Source organism: Papaver somniferum, chromosome 6 (assembly GCF_003573695.1).
Source record: "Papaver somniferum cultivar HN1 chromosome 6, ASM357369v1, whole genome shotgun sequence".
Classification (NCBI taxonomy): domain Eukaryota; kingdom Viridiplantae; phylum Streptophyta; class Magnoliopsida; order Ranunculales; family Papaveraceae; genus Papaver; species Papaver somniferum.
The window spans coordinates 172,683,255-172,707,336 of record NC_039363.1 but is presented as its reverse complement, the minus strand read 5'-3'; the positions used below and the strand labels follow the sequence as shown (position 1 = coordinate 172,707,336).

The following is a 24,082-nucleotide window of genomic DNA, read 5'->3' as shown; positions in this document are numbered from 1 at the left end:
CTTGAAATCGTGTGAAACCCCTGTTTGGGAGAAGTCGTTGTAACCTCATAATTTATTATAGTGGAAGTTTTCTCGTGGTTGTTTACTCTTCGCATTGAAGAGGTTTTTCCCTTTAATCTTTGGTATTAGTATTATTTTCGTCTATTGTGTATTATTTCTTTTGTAGGTTTCAGATTGTGCATAGCGTCCCAGATTGGTAATTCCCCCAACAAGTGTTATCAGAGCTATTTGGTTGGGATAATCGTGTGCAATATGGAACGATGGGTATGTCATGGATTTGAATTTTGAATCAAGGGTAAATCTAAAAAGAAGTTGCAACCAATTTGAAGAGCACTACACCTCAACTGCTCGTGAATATTACAAGAGAGGAGAACCTATCCTTAGTGTATAAAAAAGTGTTACAGAAGAACAATCACAATTGCTGAAAAACTGTAACAAATGAACAGGAGCGTGACTGAAGGATGTCACAGTTGTGATAGATTTACTGCGTTTCTAAATCATAGCAACAGTTAGAAAGAAGCGCTACTAAATCACACCAACAGTTAGACAGAAGCGTGACAGGGGCTACCAATGAACAGTCACAGTTTGTGAAAGAGGCGTGACAGAAGGCTTGTAACGGAAATTGCTAACACTTTTAAGTGTAACAGTCTTAATATGGCGTGGTTGAAAACAGTTAATAGTGAAGAGATAATTAAGCTTCTCTTGGTCGAACAAGGGAAAAGAGTGTAACCTCCTTTTGGGGGAGTAAGTGGGCCACCATGAGAGTGCTTGGTGATGATCGAGAGTGAAACCACCATTGGACTTTATTTGGTGAAGAGAGTATAACCTCCGTTGAGAGAGATTAAGAGCTTTTATTTTCGTATCCTTGTTAGTGAAAATAAGAGAGAAAATAAGAATGAGATAAATCAGGTGAAGCTGATGAAATTTGATAACAAGGGGAATTAGTTGAGAAGATCCACACAGATGAAAATGATTCTGATATGATGACAAAGTCACTACCGAAGTACAGGCATGTATACATATCTACAGCAAGGCAGATGTGGTGGTGACAAGTACCTCTCCATAAGTCGTGAACGGGAGATTGTTGGGTTTTCACGTCTTGTGGACCCAATAGTCTAGGTGATCCTCTTAACCATTAGGGGGGAGCTTCCTAATAAGTACCTTGTTAGGTTAGGAAAAGGAAACCGAGACTTGATATATATCTTATTCGTGAACAAGAAGTAAGAAGCGAGCAAAAGAGAGGTATTTAATGTCGTGAGAAAAGCAAGAGGAAATAGAAAAGCGTGGCTACCATAGTTGTGTCTTGGTAATGATTTGAGAGAGCTTGAAGAAGAAGGGTTTTCTAACGAAGAACCGGTTTGGTTGGTGAAGATTTATCCACCGCATCCTACATCTCTTCAAAGGGGTATTTTCTAGGATTTTTTCAAATCCTAGTAGTAAGTTTCTCATACCCGATCTCATTTTCAAGTGATATATGCACCTTGATGTCGTGTGAAACCCCAGTTTGGGAGAAGTCGTTGTAACTCCATTATTTGTCATAGTGGAAGTTTTCCCGTAGTTGTTTACTCTTCGCATTAGAGAAGTTTTTCCCTTTAATCTTTGGTGTTGCGTGATTGGTATTATTTTCGTCATATTGCATATTATTGCTTGTGTAGGTTCCATATTGTGTATAGCGTCCCGGATCGGTAATTCCCCCAACAACCTTAAATCTTTATGGTACTTCAAGATCTATCATCTTGATCAAAATTTATTTAATATCTCAAAATCTATACCATTATTTTTTTTCCTTTTTTATAAGCAAAGGCCTTCAACAAGGCTAATGACTCCCCTCAACTGTTGGCAAGATCCAAACATGAGGCACAGACCAGTACATATAGGCATTGTTTGATTTTTCCCATCGAGCTAAATCATGAGCGACAGAGTTACAAATACGCGGCTGAAAACTAAAAATACAGGCTACAAATTTAGAAAAGAAAAACTGAATGTCTTTGAAAATAGCATCCGTACGCGAATCTCCATCGAACTAGCCAGCATAAAATTGATCGATAAGAGTCTTAGCATCACTTTCCACAATGACATGAGTTAACTGTTTCTCCAAGGCTTTCTTCATGAATGCCCAAATATCCCTGGCTTCACTTCGAACACTAGGGGAGTACAAAAGGAAGCTTTCTTTGAAAAATCTCTCATAACAAATCCTGCACCATTAGCTCCAGTAATGTCATCATAGGCACCATCGGTATTACATTTTATCCATCCAACAGAGGGGGGCATCCATTTTTCATATTGGTTTACAGGGGTAGTAGGGGAGACGTTAAAAGCATGGATCTAGCCCTGGCAAGGACGATAACATGGTTTTCCTGGATGTTTTGAAAAATAAAGTTATTCCTGCTAGTCCACAGAGACCACATGATGACAACAAAGAGACATTGGGCTTCTTCAGGGAGTCTAGACAAAGGATCAATTAACCAAAAAAATAGTCAATCAATGAAAGACTTATTTTGAAAAAACTGAGAGTTAATGCAAAAATCAGAAAGAAACCAGACACGACTAGCAAAGGGATAGAGGACCAGAGCATGCAAGATGGATTCTTGAGGATCATTACATCTAGTACACTCTACATTATGCATATGCATTCTGGTATGCAAAACCGTTCTGGCAGGAAGAGCATTTCTGGCAGCTTTCCATATGAAGACTTGGATTCTGTAAGGAACCCTAATTTTCCAAATGTGCATCCAAAGGTTTTTACATGAGGAGGGTCTAAGACCTCTAATCCCCATTTTGAAGAAAATTTACCATTCTTTGAAAGACCCCAAGCCTTCATATCAGGAGTGGAAAGCTGGCTTAAGGGAATAGTGACAATCTTCTTAACAGAAGTATTATCCAAATGGATGTTAAGCCTGGACATAATCCAGGTTCTGGTATGAGGATTAATGAAATAAGAAACTTTAATACTATGATCATGAGGGACTAGTGGGTTGGGTGTGGAAGATCCCAATGTAGGAATCTATTTGCCACACCATGGGTCAATAAATTGACCATCCCCAACAATCCAAGAGATAAAAGGCTTGATAAGTTCTTTTATGGCATGCAAACACTTCCAAGTCCAAGAGCACTTACCATACATTTGGCATTCATGTTGTCAGTTTTGGGAAAATATTTAGCTTTGAGGACAGTAGCTAGCATACAAGTAGGATTTTATAGAATTCTCCAGGCATTCTTAGCTAGCATATCTAGGTTGTTTAGCTCAGCCTTTATGAATCCTAGGCCACCTTCAGCCTTAGGGGTACAAAGAATGTCCCAACCTAAAAGATGCAGTTTCCTGTCTTTAGGATCTAAGGTTTCACCCCACCAGAATTTACAAAGGTGGGAGTTCATCTGTTTACACAGATGCTTAGGAATAAGGAAGGCTCCCATTTGAAAAAGGGGGATAGCCTGACCAATATGTTTAATCAAAGTAGTTATAGCATCTTGAGACAGGAGCTTGTGTAGCCAGATAGTAATTCTAGAATCCACAACTTGGAGAATACTCATATGGGTTTGAATTTTAGAATCTTGAAACACAGTAGAAGTGCCAAGATATTTTTCTCCCAAGTCTCTGTAGTTAATCTGTAGAATATTAGCTAAAGTGACTTTCTTATGTTCATGAATTTTCCTACTAAATAAGATACCAAATTTATCAAAGTTTATTTCTTGCCCAGAAGCTAGACAGTACTTTTGGAGATAGTCTTTGATAATTTGAAAGTTATGAGTAGTAGCTTTAGAGAATAAGAGGGAGTCATCAGCAAACAACATCTGGCAGTTATATAAAAAGAAATCTCTTTTTTGTACTGTACTGGTATTGATCACAGGCAATGTGGATGGAGAAATAGCAGAAGGGTTTTATTTGTTTATGTTTTTGAACCTTAAAAAGGGAATGAGAAGACTGTTGAATAAAATTTGGGAAATTTTCAGGAGAAATTTGGTGTAAACTAGTTGTTGTTACACTGCTATGACTGTGTTAGGGACAGGGTTTATCAAACGAGATGTCACTGAAAACCTCCAATGATCCAATGTAAGCTTTCCTGGGATATAAGAGGTTGGTACGTAAGCATGGCGAATTTTGGGGTTGGTGGATCATTAATGGGTTTGTCTTTTTTTAGTTTCACATAAGTTTGATGGTGCAAACTGCCAAATGATATAATGGTAATGAAATTGCATAATAGTGATGGTGATAGAAATGGAGGGAAAAATTATATGGTGGTTGATGGTTTTGATTTGGAAGTTGCATTTTGGTGGTAGGCATAAATTTGATGGTTGAGCTAGTAACCCATCTGGCAGATATGACCCAAACCACAATGGTGCCTCTCAACTGATGCTGCATTCTTCTATACCATTATCGAAAATATACTTTGTGACCCAAATGCAAATAAAACACCTAAAATACAATTACTGGAATTTACTCGATATCCTAAAATCATCTGTATGACCCGAATTCAACAGAAATACCCAAAATAACATTTTCCAACTGACCTACATACATATATTAATCTTAAACAAGTGGAGAATAAACCCTTTCGAAACCACCTAGCTACATAAATGCTTCATTGGGGTTTAGGACTTAACATGGAATCCACCATTTTACAAAAGGGATTTAATGTGCTTCTTTGTCGATCGGTGTGGTCTTGGAAAAAAAATTTTATCCACGTAAACTACTCAGATTTTAAATATGACTTGGGAAAATACTAGGTTTACTAAAGCTGAATTTCGAGAAAAATTTCGAAAAACACAGCGGTCGGACTATTTTACCTGCATCCAATCATCATTTAACTATAGAACAATCCGTTTTCATCTTCTTTAATCCTAAAACCCCGAATTCAAATAAACAACAGAGAAGTTTGTAACTCTGATATGATAAATCTTGATTTTGAAATTTTAATAATTAATATTTTTGATCGAGTTCCCTTCACCATGATAGAGGATGTTAGAAATAAAATTTCAGAAATATTATGTTATTTCACAAAATTAGTTTTTACTGTCATCGGATTAATTAGACCGAACACTATATCCCATACCAAGAAATTCTTTCCGTGGAATTCAATTCCTAGAATTGGATTACATGTGAACCGAACAGGCTGTAAGTGTAGCATCACTCTTTGCCTTGTGGCCCGGCACAACAAAATCTACCCCTTTGCCCAATGTACAAAATCTAACCACTTTAATTCAAATTTTGGATGTTCACTGCATCCTAGGTTTCAAGAGACCTTCAAAATTCAAATTGATGTCCGGCATAAGATAGAACCTTCAAAATAACCAATCTTCCAATTTGCAGATGCAGGAACCAAAGATTCTCTTACTCTCGGAGCTACTTCAAAGCTCCCGCCCTCTCACTGGCGCTTTCTCTCTAAACCCTTCTTCTTCTTCCCCGGAACATCTCATTTCTGGTTTCGTTCCTCAAACCAAATCAAGAAAATCTCCAAAACAGTCAGGGAACGATGAAAATGGTTTCAATAGAAGTTCTTATTTAGAGTCCCTGGAGTACCCAAGTATAATAGTTGGAACCCTTAATCTTCCAACGGTGGATAATTATTGTAAGTATAATAAAAAGTCTTGCTTTTCATTTTCTGATGGTTCTTCTTATAGGGTTTGTTGTGACTTTCTTGACATAGACATTATTAAGACAATTGGTAAACGAATTCATGTTTTAGCTTGGAATTTCATTCCATTTCATTGTAAAAAGGGGGGATTTTTAGAGATTATTAGATGGAGGAGTAGTAGCCCTCATGATGGTTGTGTAAATGACCAATGTAGTAGTAGTACCTCTTTGGATTCTGCTTTTATGTTGGCTTCTCATTTGTACTGTCAACAAGAGAATTTCAAAACAAGATCGTTTATTCACGGTGTAATTGTTTCTGTTAGTCCAGTGTTCTGTGTTCCATGTACTGTGTCTGATAAAAGTTCAACGGAGAGCGGGTTCCTTGCAGAATTAATGGTATGCAAATGTGAGTTGTGCACTTGTAAGATAGCAGTGCAGGATCTGCTTCACAGACGGGGTAGTAGTCATTCTTTCACTGTTCCTGTTACTGTATACTTCTTGGGTTCTGCTGCTTCTTGCCATCCCATTGCTACAAAGCTGCTCGGAAATGTTGTGTGCTTCACTGGCTTGAAGAAAAAAGTGGTTTTTATTGGGAAACAAGACTCATGCTCTATGCTTATAACAACAGACAAAACTGCATTGCGATACAGGCTAGGGTTTCCGGATGAAGCGACCTTGATAAAGGGAAGTGGAGACTCTGGGGCATATAGTGGTACTGTTACGGGGGTATACATGGAAGGCATGGTTGTAGAATTGGATGACAAAGTGTGGATTTTAATTACTGATCGTCTACTTGCTCCACCCCATTCTTTGAGAATTGGGGCTGTGGTTTCTGTTATAAATGTCCATTTTGGACGCCCAAAATTTTCTTGGACAAGAATGCTTTTGCTTGGGACATGCTACAAGACAAGCATTAAAGTGAAGTCCTTTTCACTGATGGAGACTCCGTGCCATATCCAGTCTCAGATGCAGAGTTTGTTGGACAAGTTCATTGAGTCGTTAGTATTTTCGGCTAGATTTTGGTTACTGCTGACGATATCATGTTTCAGGAAAAACATCTCTACTTTTGTCTCCGAGAAGGAGATCTTAGGATCAAAAAATAAAATTGGGATGGTTCAGATGTATGCAACATCAATCTTACCGTTGTATGCTTTTAGACCTCGGTCTGGCGTATTCACAGAATTCTGCAAGCATAATCTTTGTGGCTGTGTTAATGAGCAATACTGCAGTTCCTTGAAATTGGCTGTACCTATCACGAATTTTGTCGGCCACTGCGAGCGTCTGTGGGTGAATATGCTGTTAGACATCCAAAATGGCTCTGATGTAGTTGAAAAGAAAAATTGTTTAAGCCTTTTTTCCTGTGAAGGAAAATCTTATTGCCGAATGCTCAGGAGGATTGTGTCAAGTGAAGGTACTGGTATTGTTTTGATTGGTTCTTTGCAGATCTCTCCTTTTTCTGGGCGATTGCAGTTGATTGATGCAACTGGCAGCATTGATGTTGTCATTCCAGACTTTCCATCAAATTGTGATGTCAGAAGTATATATCGGGTTAGGACCTACAGCATTGTTCTAGAGGGATTACCTGCAGAAGTAGATGATTTAGGCTTTAGTAAAAGTAAGCTGTTCTTGTGGAGGGATATCTTTCACCATGTTCCAGTGGAAAGAGAGATAAAACCAGCAGCCATTTATCTTCACTTTAGTATGACGGATACAACTTGCCTAAATGAAACCTTGAATCATCCTTTCAAAACAGGTAGCTTTGATAATCATATGGAAATCCAAGATGGATTATTCCATCTGGTTCTGGTAACACACAAGTTTCCCGCCGTCAGAGATTTCCTAGACGAGCCAATTATTTCCAAAAAGTCAAGCTTGTTTGCGGAGGCGATAGTCTTGCCTTGGAATTTGCTTCTTGAAGAAGATCAGGTGACTGATTCTCACGTAGATGCCCCAGAGGAACGCAGCAGAAGAGATTACTCAGGAAACTTGCCAAATAAGAGGCCTAAACATGACCACATATCAAGCCTAGCTTCAACTTCTACCTCCAGTGAGAACATAAGAATTTTGAGCAGCAAGTCTTTTGGTTGTCCAATCGGTGGGAAATTTTCTCATAGGGGATTTAGTGACGACCATAGACACAAAAACTTTGGTTCAGTTAATGAAATACAATTTGAGGTCCTAGTAAGGAGTTATAAGAATGGCAGACTAGCAAGAAAAGGAAGCTTGATTTGCACAAATTCTGATGCTATGGAGAGTGTTATCAGCAAATCAAATCGTCAGAAGGTTCTGCTGGAATTTAAGTCTGAAACTCTTAGAATGTATGAGTTGCTACAAGTTGGTGTGTGTTATTTGATAAGGTATGATAACGAAGAAACCCCTGGTACTGTAAAGTGCTTTAACTACGTATCATGCGGTAAGTTTCTTATTACTTCTCGAACACCAATGTGGAGCTTCTCAATTTCATCTGATAAAGTTTCGCCTGCCAGCGAGGTACAGAAGAGCCATGTGTTCAAAATGGCTTCTGTTGGGAATGACGCAGTTCCTTCTAAAATTTCAACCAACAGTGAACTATTTTTCCTCAGATCGCCAGTGCAAGACCCGGGGAACTGTACTGAAGTCATTCTGCATATGTCTGCTGATGCATTTGGCCGCTTGAAGGTGGATATTGAAGGATCGAAGGACAAATCAATCAAGTCTATTGCTTTATTTGTGGACACTGCCAATATCTCGTTCTGCCTTAAGACGATGGCTTCTGAGTTGCAGTGTTTCAGGCCAACTGAATTAGATGGCAGGTTGCCGCAAGGTGCTTTAATATCTGTTCACGGATATGTAGTAGATGTTCACAGTTTAGAATCTGATGATGTCCATAATGAACATTTAAGATGTGGTGATAGTGGAAATATTTGTCAGTTGAGGTCCTTTAGAGGGTCATCAGGGAGCACTTGCATTCATATATCCGATGGCTGTCAACTTGTGAAATTACGTGGTGTTTTAAGTCAGCATGCTTATCCAATTGGAATGGGACCAGGAATACGGGCAACATTCCACCGTGTTCTTGTGGGAGATCAGGCATTGATGTTGACTCCGGTGACATTCATTGTGATCAACTCAGTAAAAGAAGTCTATGATAAGGTTGGTCTCAGGTGTTCAGGTCCGATGTTTGGTTTGGATATATTACAAAATGCATTGCGAGACACGGTTACTAGCAGTTTGATATCAGAGTTGATTCTGTCTGATAGTAAGCCAAAGCAGTTACGGTGCAGGGTTGTGGCGATCCATTTACTCTGGCTGGAAAAGCAGAACTGCGAGTTAAACAATGCACAAATGAAGGAGAAGAGCAAATCATCCCCTGTCAATATACCACTTGCAGGGTTTATAGTGGATGATGGTTCGTCGTTGTGTTGTTGCTGGGCTAGTGCTGAAAGAGCTACGGTATTACTGAGACTCGATGAAGAAATTTCAAGCAAAGCTTTCATCAGTAGCGCCTGCAGAATGAAGGCTGTCAGATCCATCAAGGCCCAAAGTACTGCTCGATATCATCTACAAAATGTCTTAAACAAGCACCATAAAGTTACATTGAGTTGTTCTGACAACTTTCTGGATTCATGTGAAAATCTTAGATTTACTGTGAATTCAGTGTATAGGCTGAGTTGTTCAGATGAAAACCTCCTTAAGCGCATCGTACTCGATGCGAAATGTGGCCCTGTTGTAAATATTGTGGGTAGTCAGATGGATTCAAATGCGGTCGCTCATTTAAAGGAGTTGACAGGAATTAGAATACCAAAACATGTAATGCAGAACATATGGGTTCTTGGAGTTCAGAATGTTGATCCTCGAACCGAAGCGAATACTATGTTTCAAGAATTATTATAGTCATTCCCCCAAATTAAAAAGAATTACTCTAGTACTTGAGGAAAAAAACAAACAAACCAGGACTAAATACAAGAAAACTAATATCTGGTGCAAATTATGCACTTATCATTTAACCCCATATATTATCAGCTCTAGATGTATACTAGCCAAATCTCATTTGATATAATTTTAATGAAAACAAAAAAGTTGTAAAACGAAAATTTACTTGCGTTGCCTGCTCCAAAATTTATTCTCCAGTATCTCCACCTTTTTGATTGATTGTTCTTTTTCTTCCAGCAGAGAGTGAAAAGATGGAGGATCAAATGGGGGAGGCATGGTGCATGGCCCAGTATCACTAGGATGCCTCACCATGGTTTCCATCATGTAGGTCTTCTCAAGTCCATCGGGATGAGGACAAGCCATGGTCGCAGAACATAATTCTATCGCATTTGGAGGTATTGTTGGTTTATATGTCAATAATTTAGCATATTCGTTTAAGAGATGAAACATATAATCATAAATGTATTCCATCTTTAGATTTTCGCGGATGAAGTCACTGGAAGCCTTCCCAATATCCTGAACCTGTTCGATTACAAATGTTAGTTACTTTGTTGCAGGTAGAAAAAGGGTTCTAATCCACATTGACCTACTCCTTTATGGTCATATGGCTATATTACCTGCATTTTAACTTATTTTAGTCCACATAAAGGAATCTTTCATAAAAATCCATGCATGGGGCAAGATTGTTGTGTAGAGAAAGAAAAATTAGAAAGACAATGACCTTCTGTTCGTGTTTGTTTCCCCAACCAACAGCAAACTTAATGGATCTGCACATGTCACTGATCTTGATAGGCCAATAATGTTTCATAGGCTTCAAACCTCTCGTGAAGAAATCATAGAATCGGGGCTTAACCAGCAGCGTGAGAGAATCACAAGCTAAAATGTACTTTTGGCTGACAGACCAAGCCCAACCTTCTATATAAACCTTGTATCTGTTCACAACATTAGCAAGAAACCTTAGTTAGTTCCATGATACAAACCAAAGATTTGAACTAATGGAAACTTTGATATATTTTGTATGACCTGTGAGTGCATTGTTTTGCTAAATTAGACTTCTGGAATCCATTTTGAGACTCACGACCCCAATCCTGTAGATGCAACCTCTACTATTTAGTTGGCATTTATAGTAGCAGTCCATAATGTATCTCATGTTTATTACAGTATGAGCATTTATGCATAAACATCAAATATATTTAGATTTTGCAAATAAAATTTCATTCATCATATATGATATACCCTTAATTCAGAACAAATTATTTTTTTGCGCTACAATATATAATTACCTGTTCATATAGTCGAGCACCCCAATCTTGTTTGTCTGAGACATTGCACTTGATGAGATCCTTCCTAGAGTTACCTACATCAGTGTTTCCTTTCCAATAAGCATAAGGTTCTCTTTCTGTCCATTTGAGCTTCCTATTTTCCTCTTTCATCTCCTCTAATAGTGTATTCCATGGTTTTATATTGATCTCAGGCCTGTAATGAAATAACATAAACAGAGATTAACAAATTTTCCATCTTATGACAACGATATTTGATGTAAAGAAAAGGTAAAGAACAATTACCAACCCCAGAAGGACCAGTCAGGAAAGACGATATCCAAATGAGAGTCGTCTGAGCAATAACTAAACAGTGCAGGCGGAGAAACAGTGGAATTGGGTTGCATATATAAACTAGATTCGATGACTGGAGGGTCATTGCAGTCGAACAACAAATCCAAATCGGGTAGCTTCCCCGGGTACCTCCTCATAAGTTGTAGTATTCCCCATAGGTTCAACGTATCTCTCGATTGATAAGCCTTCCCATACGTCTCCAGATAAGCTTTACCATCAACAATTACTAATCTGAAGTTTGCTGTTCTCCTTGCACGCATTATCATATCGTTCGAGATTCCAGTCTTTCTCCATGGCGATAGGTCTTCATGTATCCAACGAAAATATTCAGGGCATACTTCGGTTGATGATTTGTTGGTTGACGTGATTATTGTCTCTGAATTACTTAAAGGACATGTAAGAGTCAGGTTTGCAAACAAGCAACTAACTGGAGGGGTTTCTGTTCTCTTTGTGTCTTTTGAGGTTACTACTTCTTCCTTTTTGCTGAAACTATTTGTGATCATAGACTGCAAGAGTGAACATAAAACATGAGATTTATGTAGAGAGGGAACTGAAGAAAATACCAAGCACCAAAATATTTCAAAAAGAACAGTACTACCAAAAACATAAATGAATAATTATTAGTTCTCGTACAAAAAAAAACATAAATATTAGACCAAGTGTTTCATCCATTCAACAATGTTCACATAAGAAATCATTTCTTGTAAAAAATTGCATATAAAATCAGTTGTTTTTTCCATCCACCTAAACCAAAATGGCAGCCATTAATTTTTCATGATGCATGCACAACTTTTAGAGTGCTTTGTCAGGTGTTATAAAAAATAATTTTTGTGGCGATTATTGTGTCATTAGCATCATTTGATACGACACCACTAGTATATTATTCCGGATCATTCTCATCATTGATTACAAACTCAATAATTTTATCACAGGTAGACGATTCCATAACTAAGTCATTCTCGTTAGGATTCGATGGATTTAAAAATATTCGACGTCTATCACAATTCTATGACATACAACCCAGAGATGACATCAGTTAATAAGATGACAAAAAAATGTACTCTATAAATGAATAAATTGGTAAGCATATAACTTTGCTAACAAATATTTTGCTATTTATTTATCGATTGACTATAATTCATTATGCATTTTTTTTTTTTGTGAAATCATGTAACTCGTATATAGTATTTTACCAAACACTAGTCATATGCTAAATCCCCTAAAAGCTAAGAGACGTATTTTATGTGCAGTGCATTGTTTATTGTACTCAAGAAACGGCTAGATTTGTCTTCTCGACATAGTCGGAAGATCAACATAAAAAATAACAATAATTGGAAGACAAAATCATGATCTAGTCCAAAACTGAGTTGGACCAAATCGGTCTCAATTTAGGTCAAACCATAATTTTCATTTGCTAACCCTTCACATCTACAACTGGCGCTTCTACAATTTAGAGGTCCGACAATTTTTGGGATGGAAAATCAAATTAACCATCCAATAAAAGAGTGCTTCTATGCAGAACGAGAAAAAAAACCAGGCTAAAATCACCTCTCACAGTTTTTTTTTTGTGGGCCCCAGTGAACCGCATCCGCGGAAACCGTGCAGGGTCGGCTGTGAGAGGCTTAAGAGTTTCTGCCAATAAAATGTTAAACACATGACGGTCCCTAGTAACAAGTTAAAATCAGAGAAGGATTATTAAATCACCCAATAATCAATAAAATATGATGCACATGGCCAATTATATCCTACAAACTAATCAAAATTATGTTAAAAAAAAAAAAAAAAAATCTTCTCCATCACTACCACCAGCGGCTTACTTACTGTTGGCCGCAAGTGAAGCTTGATCGGCCATTCCAAAACATTTTCACGAAGTTGTTCATACTCTATGATTTCTAGATGGATGATGACATACTAGATATACTTCATTCATGCCTATCATCGTAACAAAGACGTCAATATTGTAAACAGAGAAGAAGTCGTGTCCAAGTAAAAACATCTTGTTATGAAATCCAAACTAATTTTTGTTAAACAAACTCATTCTTAGCTTCCTCAAGTTAAGGCAGCTAAATAGTTTCGGTGCTGAGAATGAGTAGATAAACATGAGTAGTTATTAACTCCAAGTTACAGGATAAAGAAGAGTAAAACAGAAGAAAAATCAACAAAAACGCAGGTAGAAGAGAAAGAGATAGCTTACAACATCGAGTTGGAGATAGTAAATGCAAAAACCAACTGAAAGAATGAAGAAGAATAGGATCGTTGAAGTTATTATTTTTGTTGTTGCCATATTCCTTCTTTATTACTTTATGATCGATGATTTGTACGGGTACACTCTCAATCCTCCATGCAACCTGATTTCTGTCTTATTTGTGTTTGAACTAACTTTTCATGGTACCTCAGAAACATCTCATACGAGAACTTTAGTTTACCCTCTCTGCAAAAGTGGGTTGTTTTCCAGGGAAAATGGGAAGCACAAAAGAAAAAAGAAAATAGGGAACAGAACTCTAGGAGGAAGGGGGTGAATAATGAAGTATAGACTATGATAAACAAAATTAGGCGTGGAAAAAATTCGTCTAATAAAGACTCTACACCAACGAGAAGTGGCCAGCATATAAAGGGGGCCTTGTAACATGTAACTCCACATGACTTTGGCGCAAGATTGCGTGATACGTTAACTTCCTATAAAGTTGGGTCCACGCTGATGATATATTAACTTCCTATCTACTCCCGGGAAGAAGAAAGATGAAGTTCCAAATTTAATCTCATTGTGTAAAAGGTTTGTATAAAAGTTTATAGTCAAATTATACAATTGGATTTGGCGGATTAAATCTAGCAGTGGGGGCAATGCAATTGGCTAAGTTGGGACAAGGGTTTGGATCCGACTATCGTGTATCAAAAAGAAAAACAGACTCAATTTTAGGTCATCGTAAAGATTTATACCAGTTCAGTTTTGTTATTGGATTCGATGGGTTGGGCCTGGTAGTAGGGTTAGTTCAATTGACTAGGTTGGGTTAGGAGTCTAGTTCCAGATAATGCATATAAAAAGCAAAAAAAAAAAAAAAAAAAAAAAAAAAAAAAAAAAAAAAAAAAAAAAAAAAAAAAAAAAAAAAGTAAACTGAACACATATAAAGTTAGAGATATGAAATGAAAATATAAAATATAAACTCATCCAAGATAGGAGGCTAAGGGCCAAGGGGTGTCTTGAAGATGTCAAAAGACCAAATCACCTAAAACTTAAACCCATCTATCAATCTTCAAAATTCATCCTCAAAACTCTGAAACTTATATGATGAAATCAAAAGAAAAACCAAGGTGAAATCAAAAATCAAAAAATTATGGCTACAAGGTTTGAGAATAGATATGATTTTGTACCCAATCTAATATCAAGTATGCCCTCTTAATTCAACTACCTTGACGACTAGTATTGGTAGTTATCTTCCTAGGTTGAGTATTATGACGACTTGTCATCTCTAAAAGTAACATTTAGAGAGTCGTCACGGTATTCATCCTTATACCTTACTGACTAGTGTTGCGGTGATTAAGGTCGTCATGTTTTGAAAACTTGAACCTTGCTGACCAATAACTGCTATAAAACGATTTCTCTATGTATATTTTTTATATTAGTCGACATGCTTGTTTTATATGTAACCATGACGACCCTGTTTATAAGATTTTTAGTCTCGGTGTTTCGAATTCTCGACCTTGACGATTATAATGTAGTCGGCAGGTTATGAAATTAATACCTTGCCGATTAATCATGCATATGTAACACCTTTCCCTGTATGTCAAAACTCATTTAGTCGGCATTATTATTTATTACCAACATGCCGGTGAATGATGGTTGTAATCTTCCATATTTGTCGACCTTGCCGTCTTTTCATACCGTAAGTCCTGAAAGTGTTGATTTCTTCTGTAATTTTGAGAATGAAACCATTAAACATCTTTTCATACCCCTTTTTAGAGGTGTTTTAGCTAGTGTGGTTTTATTTCCGTTACAAACAAAATTTTCAAAACAATTTTTATTTTTCAAAAATCTTCCAACATAATTCACAAATTCAATCTAACTAAAACATAGTTTCGTAACTTTAATCCTACTAACTAATCTAACTAAATTACTTAAGTTAAACAAGTATAGTAGTGCTAATTAAACAAGAGCAGTTTAGTCACTGTCCAACATATCTAGCTAAGAGGTTTTGGGTTTTATTTTCTAATAACTTTATTTTATTTTTATTAAGTATATATTCCAATTAATCTGAATATACCCGAATCTCTCAAATTTAAATAAAAGGAGAAAGTCAAATTTGTCTTTTCGACATTTGGACGAAAAAATAATGAAACACTACAATAATGGAGCCCTAAAGTATGATCTAGCACAAAACTGAGCTAGACTAAACGGGTGGCAACTCTCAATCAGTCCCAGACAATTTGTTTTGCTTCTGCTAACCCTTCTCTAATCCATCTTGCACTTATGAAAAGATCTGAAAGGAAAATGCTAAACAGTGGATGGCGACGGCTTCATAGCCCCGACTATTATTACATGTCCCACATTTTTTGTTTTCTCTTGAAGAAGAGTTTGAAAATCAAATTAGCCATTAAAATGCAAACAACGTAACATAGGTACTGCAGTGTTCTTTTCCAAAAAAAAAAGGTACTACAGTGTTAGATAATAATTAAGTTAATCAATAGTCAATCCAATACTTGGACAAGGTACCAAATCACCAATAAATATAATATGTATATGCCGAAAGAAAAGGAAGTGTCAAGTAAAACCACCTCGTTGTAAAAATGCAACTATCCATCTTCTCAACAAATGCATCGTGTACAAGATATGGGATAATTATTGGCATTGAAAATGATAAAAAACAATAAAAAAAATATGAGAGATAATATATCTAGCATTCGAGAAGTTAAAGTTTGCACTTGTATAAAGAAAAATTCAGAAAACCATGAATGTTTATCTTCTCCAATGCAAGAAAAACATTATCTCTCATATTTTTTTATTGTTTTTATCATTCCCAATGCCAATGACCGGCTCTTATCTTGTGCATGGATGCACAAGATAACAAAACTCATTTTAAAAGCAGTTTTCTGCTTCTGTTTTGAAAAGACAAAAAATGGATAAATATTTTAAGAAAACGCTTTTCTATTTTTGAAAACAGAAAAAAAAAAAAAACATAAAATTGGTTAAAAAGACCAAAATCAACAATTCCTGGGTGAAATGGACAGTTAGATTTTGATACTGTTTAAATGAACAAAAATTTAAAAATAGGCGGGATGTAACCAGTTTCATCGTGCCCATCCTTGCTATTTTTTAACTTTAAGTTAGGATGAAACCATTTTGATCCTTACTATTTTTTTTGGGGTCATTTCACCCAAACTACTTTTTACTCGTCCATTTGAACCGTGAATTAAAAATATTTGGACAAATGATCCATTTTACAAAAAAAAAATAAAAATAAATAATCCTGTTGTTTTCTATTTACAAATTTCTGTAACAAATCTGTTAAAAACAAATATTAAAAAAGGGAAAAGTCGTGACAATTAAAAATACTTTTGCTGTATAACCGTAACTAATCTGACTAACAAACTCCTTGGGTCTAGGCAACTAAGGACTGGATAAACATGAGTGGGATTCCAACCTTTCTAGATATCCCCCACGTTTAGTGTAAATAATGAAATGGGATGAAGAGTATAACCGAAGACAAACTAACAAAAAGGTGGAGATAAAGAGAAAGAAATTACTTACTACGTCGATTTGGAGATAGTAAACGTAAGAACCAACAAAGAGGATGAAGAAAAATAAGACTGTTGTAGTTATTATCCTCGTTGTTGTTGTTGTTGTCATACTCTTCTTTACTACTTTCTGATTGGTACTTGTTTACAACCTTAATCTCACCGCAGATCAATCTGATATGTCTGTCTGATATATAAATCATACAACAACTTTGTGTACGTTTGTATCGTACCTCCGAACCTCTACCCTCTCACTATGAACTAAATTATGCGTGAAAAGCATAGACGATCTGTAATCAGAAAGGAGAATCTTGTTTGTTTTTGTATAAATAAAAAATTCGCATATAAGAAAGTTTATATTATCGGTGGCTTTAGACTTTGAGGCAAAAGTTAGAAATAACAAAAAATTATGAGAAAATGTCTAGTCGTTTGACTAGACTTTAACACACCCATCACCATCGCATCCCACTTTCTCCTTCTTCCAAACTTGTTTCTTTATTTTTGTTTCATGTTTTACTCCTTGATGTACGAATAACACAATTATCTCCGTACCATTAATAAGGGTATATATGGAAATAGTTCAAAATTCCGCTTATATAATAGGTACGGAGAGAGTGCCTGTCTATGTTAGTCTATGATCCATTTAGTAGTTTTGGTTTATCATCTCTATGTTCCCCGAAAATGCTGCCTAAACTTTTGCACCATTTCTTACTGGACTTGTGGATGCCAAGCTTTTGAGGGGGATATAATTTTAACAACTCCGTACTTATTTACTAGTTTGGTATTTTTCTTTATAAGTCACACATTTTGGATTAATCAATTTGGATAATTAAAAATATGAAAAAATATTATCATTTTATCGTATCGGTCATGAAGAGACTATTATCAACACACGAAATATTACGGGGGCTTTCTCTAAGGTTCATAAAGTTTTTGAGGGATTGTTGGGATGGTTTCCAAAGATCTCATTGCTTCTTCATCGATAAAAGAAAAAAACATTCACGAAGAATTCTTATCGAATGGAATTAGTTATTATAAAACACAATCTAAAGTTATTGTGTTTTTCAGTAACACTCCGACAGTTTCACCAGTTAAAATAACCTATTACCAAGTCTCGAAAATCAAACAAGAAAACAAAAAATTGTGTGAGGTATTACTAATATTTGGTCGTTAAACATTAATCCAAACGCAAAAGATTAAAAATGATGGAGAAATAGAAAAGAAAGAAATACAAAGAGTAACAGATAACAAATTCATTAAATTGAACATATATTGATATATATCACCAATTCTAACTATCAAAGTATAAACTAATTCAGGAAGATAACAATCACGCAAGTGCCGGTATCTAGAGGTGTAAAACAGGTCGTGCCAGTAAATTTACGGCTCAACACAGTACTTAAAAGTTTGAGCACAACACAACAGTAATTTGGTACAACTTGGGCACATAAAGTTTGTAGTTGTAGAAAATCCTACACTACACTCCTCGTATGATTTCATTAAAACTCAACTCATTTTAGATTAACAATCTTAATTTTATTGATGAATCTTTGAACAATCTTACAAGAAAAGATAAAGGAATCAAGAATAACCATTGCTCTAGATTTTCTCTCTCCTATTTACTTGTTTCTTACTCAAAAAAGACATCTCCTCTCCTTTACAACTGAACGACTATTTATAGGGAAATACATAGTGGATGACAGCTAATCTGTCCTTTATTTTCGGATATGGCTTGCGACATTCTCGCAACCTTACAAATGTTAATTTCGCAAACTCTCTAATTTTCGCAGAATCATTACATTCTTCTCATAATTTTAGCTGAGGTCGTTTATTATGTCACTTCTAAAATTATTCTGCGACGCTGTTGTGTTGTGTTGTTGATAATTTCGCTGAGGCATTATTGCTGCGAGATTTTGATCCTACATCTTTCCTCTTCTCATATCTTCTCCGCGAAGTAGCGAATGATGTGAGAAATGTCGCAGTTATCCATCATTTCATATTCTGCATTTATCACACGTATCATTTTTCCCATCTGTTTCTTGACACGTCTTTTGTAACCGTAGCTTTTTAACCGCTTATATCTTTCCGTATTAATCGTGTTTATCTTCTCGAGGAAAAATTCTCTATATATATACTCTTTCTCACTCTCTTTTTCTTTCTTTTTATTTTCTCTGCAACTTTATCGTTCTTCTGCAAATTCCGTTATTGCAACTTTTCTTCTTTCTTCTTCTTTCAATCTTTTTACGTTCTTCTTCATCGTCATACTATTCCCTCTGTAGATCTTCATCATTTGTAATTTTCTTCGAAATAATCTTCCTGCTAGTATTTTTCATGGATTCATCAAGGTTAGTTTTCTTTTTTCTTCCTTATGGGTTTTGCTGAAATTGATCTTGCTTACTACCGTATTTGATGTTGTTTATATGATTCCCATACTCTTGTTATTTCAGCAAAAGCGCCTCCAACACTAAATTTACGGTTCAGAACCCTAATATTTCTAAACCGTAGCATAAGATTGTTGTCCATAAAAGAAAGTCTGCGCATCAGAAGGTAGTAAGAAACATTATTCTTAATAACAATATTGTTGCCTCTGTTTCTTATCTGGATTGTAATTCGCAGGGTGATAAGGATGTTAATAAACCTTTCAAGAAATCTCGCCACCTTAAAACTGTTGAAACTTCTGTTCCATTCCACTTACTTATATCTTCTAAATCTCCTGCGACATCTTTGCAAGATAAACTATCATCCCCAATTCGCGAAAAAGCTGCCTCAGACTTCATTTCTTCAACTGACTTTTCAATGATTGAAACCCCCATTATTGATCCTTTTGTGAATGAAACTTCTTCTCTTCCTATTGATAATGTTTTTCAACCTTCTATCATTGCCAGTTCTCTACCTGAGCCTCTTCCCTTTTCGAAAGAAAATGTGGAAGGAATAGATATTGCTTTCAAAGTTTTGTCTGAAGTCCTGGATGATGGCAAGAAGTCTTCCATTGATCCTGTCAAGTCTAGTATTTGCGAAATTCTGAGTAAGTATTTCGGTTCTGACAAAGCTGCTTCGCAAACATCTTTGGAAAAAGAGTGTAATGCTCTTCGTCTCGAAAATCAAAAGCTTCAGAATGTTTTGTTGGATCGTGACAACCTTCGCAAGAAGAATGATGAATTGAGAGGTATGATTTTCTTATATGTGTCTTCAATTTTCCTTTCTAATGGTTTTATCCTTCCCATATTTAATTATCCTTGAAATCCCTTTTTCGCATGTTAAGCCTTAAACCAGAAACGAATAACGGAGAGATATCAATTTGAATCTGTTGTTGAAGAAGCCCATGTTGATAAAGAGATTTTGATGGATCAATATAACCAATTAGATAACCTTTATTCATATTCTCTTGATCATATAAATAATCTTACTAGTGAAAATACCCAATTAGTTCAGAGGCAAGATTTTTTAAGTAATGAAATATCTCGCCTTTCTTATTCTTTAACTAAAGCTAATTTAGGGATGAAAACTTTATCAGATGAGAATAAAACCTTATCTCAATAGAAGCGAACTTATTTAAACAAGGTGGCGATATCTTCGCAACAACTTAGCATTCTTCAGAAAGTATGTGATGACCAAGAACAATCTCTTCGCTCTTTGAGAAATGAACTTAAAGAAGTAACAGAGTCATCTATTGCTGAAAGAGATACATTCATTCAAGGTAGAATAGCTTTAAGTGTAAAGGCGAACCAACTTAAAGAACAATATTCCAAATTAGAAGAATCTTATTCTTCTCTTGCGAAGAAAAATGCCTTTCTTATTTCTAAAGAGAAAAATCTTCAGTCTCGACTTAAAGGTTTAGTTGGAGATAAATTTGATGATGCGATGGGCCGTTGGGAGAATAGTTGTCTGAATTTGATTCAACATCTAATTTCGCAAAAGGAAGGTAGTCATAATAGTTTGACTTCCTTAACTATCTTTTCTTTGTCATATCTTTTGAGTTCTTCATCTTATTGAAATTTTGTATTCTACCTTTCGCAGAGTCTGAGAAAATCTTCATTCCTCCATTTCTGTTTTGGAGGCTAAATATGCCAAAATTCGCAAAGAAAATGCATGCTCGTCTCTGTCCTTACTGGTTCTCGCGACCGAGCAGAAAGAAGACTTGATTATCTTGCTTATTTTAAGGATATTCAAGATAGGAATCATCAGAGAGCACTTCTTCGTCAAGTTCATCTCCGGGCTGAAGTCCTTGTAAATGATATTTTATTGTCTAAATCTCTTCCTCCTACATCAATCGAACCTTTGGAAGTAGATGATGATGAAGTTCCTCGTCCTGCTGATAGTGATTATGATTATGAAAGTGGTGCAGAGGATAATTCTTGGAAGATGAAGAAGAAATTCCTTCTAAGGAAGCATCTGCTGGTGTTAATCAAAATGAAAATGAAAAAGAAATCTCTTTGAAGAAGTAATTGCTGGCGATAATCAAGGTGCTAATCAAGGCGAAGATCAGAATCGAAATGAAGGAGAGGCTTGCGATAATGAGAACATTGGCGAAGAACGTCTTATCTCCTTCTACTGGAATTAATACTGAAGCATGAGCTTCTTATCTAGTTTATCTTCTTGAATTGTCTTATCTTTTTACTTTTTGCGAATAATATTCTTCAACCAACTTTGGAATCAATTTTCCTTTTAGTATTTTGCTGGTGAGAAAGATAATGCTTCTTGTTTATTGATTCCCATACTTGCCTCTCATTATCTTTCTTGCAAAAATAATGTTATGAATACTTATAAATATTTTGTTTTGTCATGTGGTCTTATTTTGCCTTCCTAATTAAAGGTCTTATTATGCCACCTCTTGTCATTGCGACAAAATCGCAGGACGTCCTTGCACTTTCATGCAAAAACCCATTGATCTTGCCTTAACTTTTTCTTTTGTATTATGGCCTCTTCAGGAATGTTGCGACAATATGACAGGCCTAAATATTCTTGCGGAAAAAAAGCCCCATGACATTGTCGTCTTGCGAAGAAATCGCAGGACGTCTTCGCACTTTCATGCGAAAACCCATTGATCTCGTCTTATCTTTTTCTTTTGTATTATTGCCTCTTCAGGATTGTTGCACAAATATGACAAGCCTTAATACCCTTGCGAATAAAAATCCCCATGACATTTGCGTCTTAAGACATTATCATCTCCCTAATGGAGGGTACTGCCCTTATCTCCCCCCTGGTTGCCCCATCAAGGAGGCGTACTTCTACCATACAAGGTTAGCTCCTCCCATCCAGTCTTAACAACAACCAGTTGTTTTTGCAGCCTCTTATCCCTTTTACCTATAGGGCTTATGGTTACGAGACTGCACCCTAAGTGGGGTTTTCTTCAGGCCGAGTGCAGTATAAGCCAAGACTTGTCAAGAATGGCAAGGTACGCTTCAAACGTCCCTGGCACTCTTGACTCAACCTTGTACCTCGGGGCCTTGATCAGATCTGCACTCCTTAAGAGAGTCCTTATTACCTTAGTCGCCCAACCTAAGTCATATGCTTAAGCTGAGAATCCAAGGTGTCTCTCCCGGATGGGCTTTATTGACCCCAAATCTCCATGACTCAGGTTCCGGTGACGGTGTAGCCTTTCCCTGAGCCATGCAACAGGTACCCCCTTATATGACGTACTTTAGGTCTTACATTTGCCTCTTGCGAAATTTTATTCGCGAACTAGGGTGTACGCCATAAAGATTCCCCCCTTTCTTTTATGTCATTGTTCTGTGATTATCTCTGCGAAAGTTTCGCACATCATGATCTTGTTTTGATATGAATAATCTTGCAATTATTCTTTCAGAATCCATAACTTCTCAAAGCTTCTTACGGATAATATTTTTTAAGTACAACCTATTCCATGGTCTGTCAAGTCTATGACCAACATCTCTACCTTCTGGACCCATTAATCTATAAGCTCCTGTTCCAACTATCTCCTTGATAATGTAAGGTCCATCCCATTTTTTCGCTAATTTTCCACCATTTTCTCGCTGATATATTGGTGTCTCTCGCAGAACTAAATCTCCTGGTTGGAATTCACGTACTTTGACACGTTTATTATATTCTCGGGCTAATCTTTGCTGATAATTCTCTATATGTTGTAAAGCTTTTTCTCTTCTTTCTTCTAATTCATCAAGTTTGTTTAAGATCAAACCCGCACTAAGATTTTTCTCCCAAGCTTCTCTCTTTGTTGTGGGAATAAAAACTTTTGTTGGTAACACCGCTTCAACTCGTATGTTAAAAAAAAAGGTGACATTCCAGTAGCTTCTCTTCTAGTTGTATAATAAGCCCATACTGCATTATGTACTTGTTCGCACCATGCTCTGTGATGCCCTTCAATTTCTTCTTTAATATATCTGCAATTTTTTTGTTTGTTGCTTCTACCTGCCCATTAGCTTGTGGATACAAAGGAGAATACTTTCCACATTTTATCTTAAATGCATTAAGTAACATTTCTATGTTCTGTCCTTCAAACTGTTTCCCATTATCAGATACCAACTGCGCAAGAATTCCGAATCTGCAAATGATATTTTTAAATATGAATGTAAAGATATGTTTGTCGCGAATATGCTGTACTGCCTTCACTTCTGTCCATTTTGTGAAATAATCTGTTGCGACTATTAAGTATCTTCTTTGTACAGAACCTGGTAAAAATGGCCCCACAATATCTAACCCCCACTTTCAAAAAGGCCACACACTGGTTGAAGATGACAATTGTGCTCCAGGTGCATGTATTTTCTTTCCATGTCGTTGACAATCTTCGCAACGTCTTGATATTTGTTTTGCATATTCGTGCATGTATGGCCATTAATAGCCTTGCATTTTTGCTCTATGTTCCAAAGATCTTTCCCCGCTATGATTGCCAGCATCCCCAATATGTAACATTTTTAGCACTTTTTCTCCTTCCTCTCGTGTCAAACATCTGAGTGATGGTCCATTAAAGGATTTTCGGTATAGCATCCCATCTCTTAATTCATAATTCATTGCGCGTCTTTTTAATTTGTGTGTTTCCAATCTATTTCTTGGTGTTTCTCCTTTCGCCAAATATGCATGCAGTTCCGTTCTCCAATCTGCAATATTGTTCGTTTCTTCTTCTTCTTCATCGTCTATTATCATCACGCCCACTTCTTCTTCTTCTTCTTTATTGATTGATGGTGACAGAAGTGTTTGTATTTTTATGCATCTCGCAGTTGGATCTGTCATCATACTTGAGATGAAAGCAAAATCGTCTGCGAGTCTGTTATCCTTCCTT

The 24,082-nt window shown here is 36.4% G+C and overlaps 2 protein-coding genes across 3 annotated transcripts; one reads left to right on the top strand and one right to left on the bottom strand.

The window, feature by feature from the left end:
* Window positions 1-5,254: 5,254 nt before the first annotated feature.
* Window positions 5,255-9,656, top strand: LOC113290142 (CST complex subunit CTC1-like). The gene has a single exon (XM_026539679.1). It carries the CDS (start codon window positions 5,309-5,311, stop codon window positions 9,443-9,445), a length of 4,137 nt encoding a protein of 1,378 aa, XP_026395464.1. The 5' UTR covers window positions 5,255-5,308; the 3' UTR covers window positions 9,446-9,656.
* LOC113290143 (O-glucosyltransferase rumi homolog) lies at window positions 9,428-13,660 on the bottom strand. 2 transcript variants are annotated; one of them, XM_026539682.1, is made up of 7 exons: window positions 13,292-13,660; window positions 12,646-12,761; window positions 11,050-11,603; window positions 10,768-10,960; window positions 10,508-10,572; window positions 10,206-10,416; window positions 9,647-10,006 (listed from the first exon to the last, which is right to left on the bottom strand). In XM_026539682.1, exons 3-7 carry the CDS (start codon window positions 11,598-11,600, stop codon window positions 9,647-9,649), a joined length of 1,380 nt encoding a protein of 459 aa, XP_026395467.1. In that variant the 5' UTR covers window positions 11,601-11,603; window positions 12,646-12,761; window positions 13,292-13,660. The 2 variants fall into 2 exon arrangements, with proteins under 2 accessions (XP_026395465.1, XP_026395467.1); XM_026539680.1 differs by lacking the exon at window positions 12,646-12,761 and having other exon boundaries at window positions 9,428-10,006.
* Between the last annotated feature and the right edge of the window lie 10,422 nt (window positions 13,661-24,082).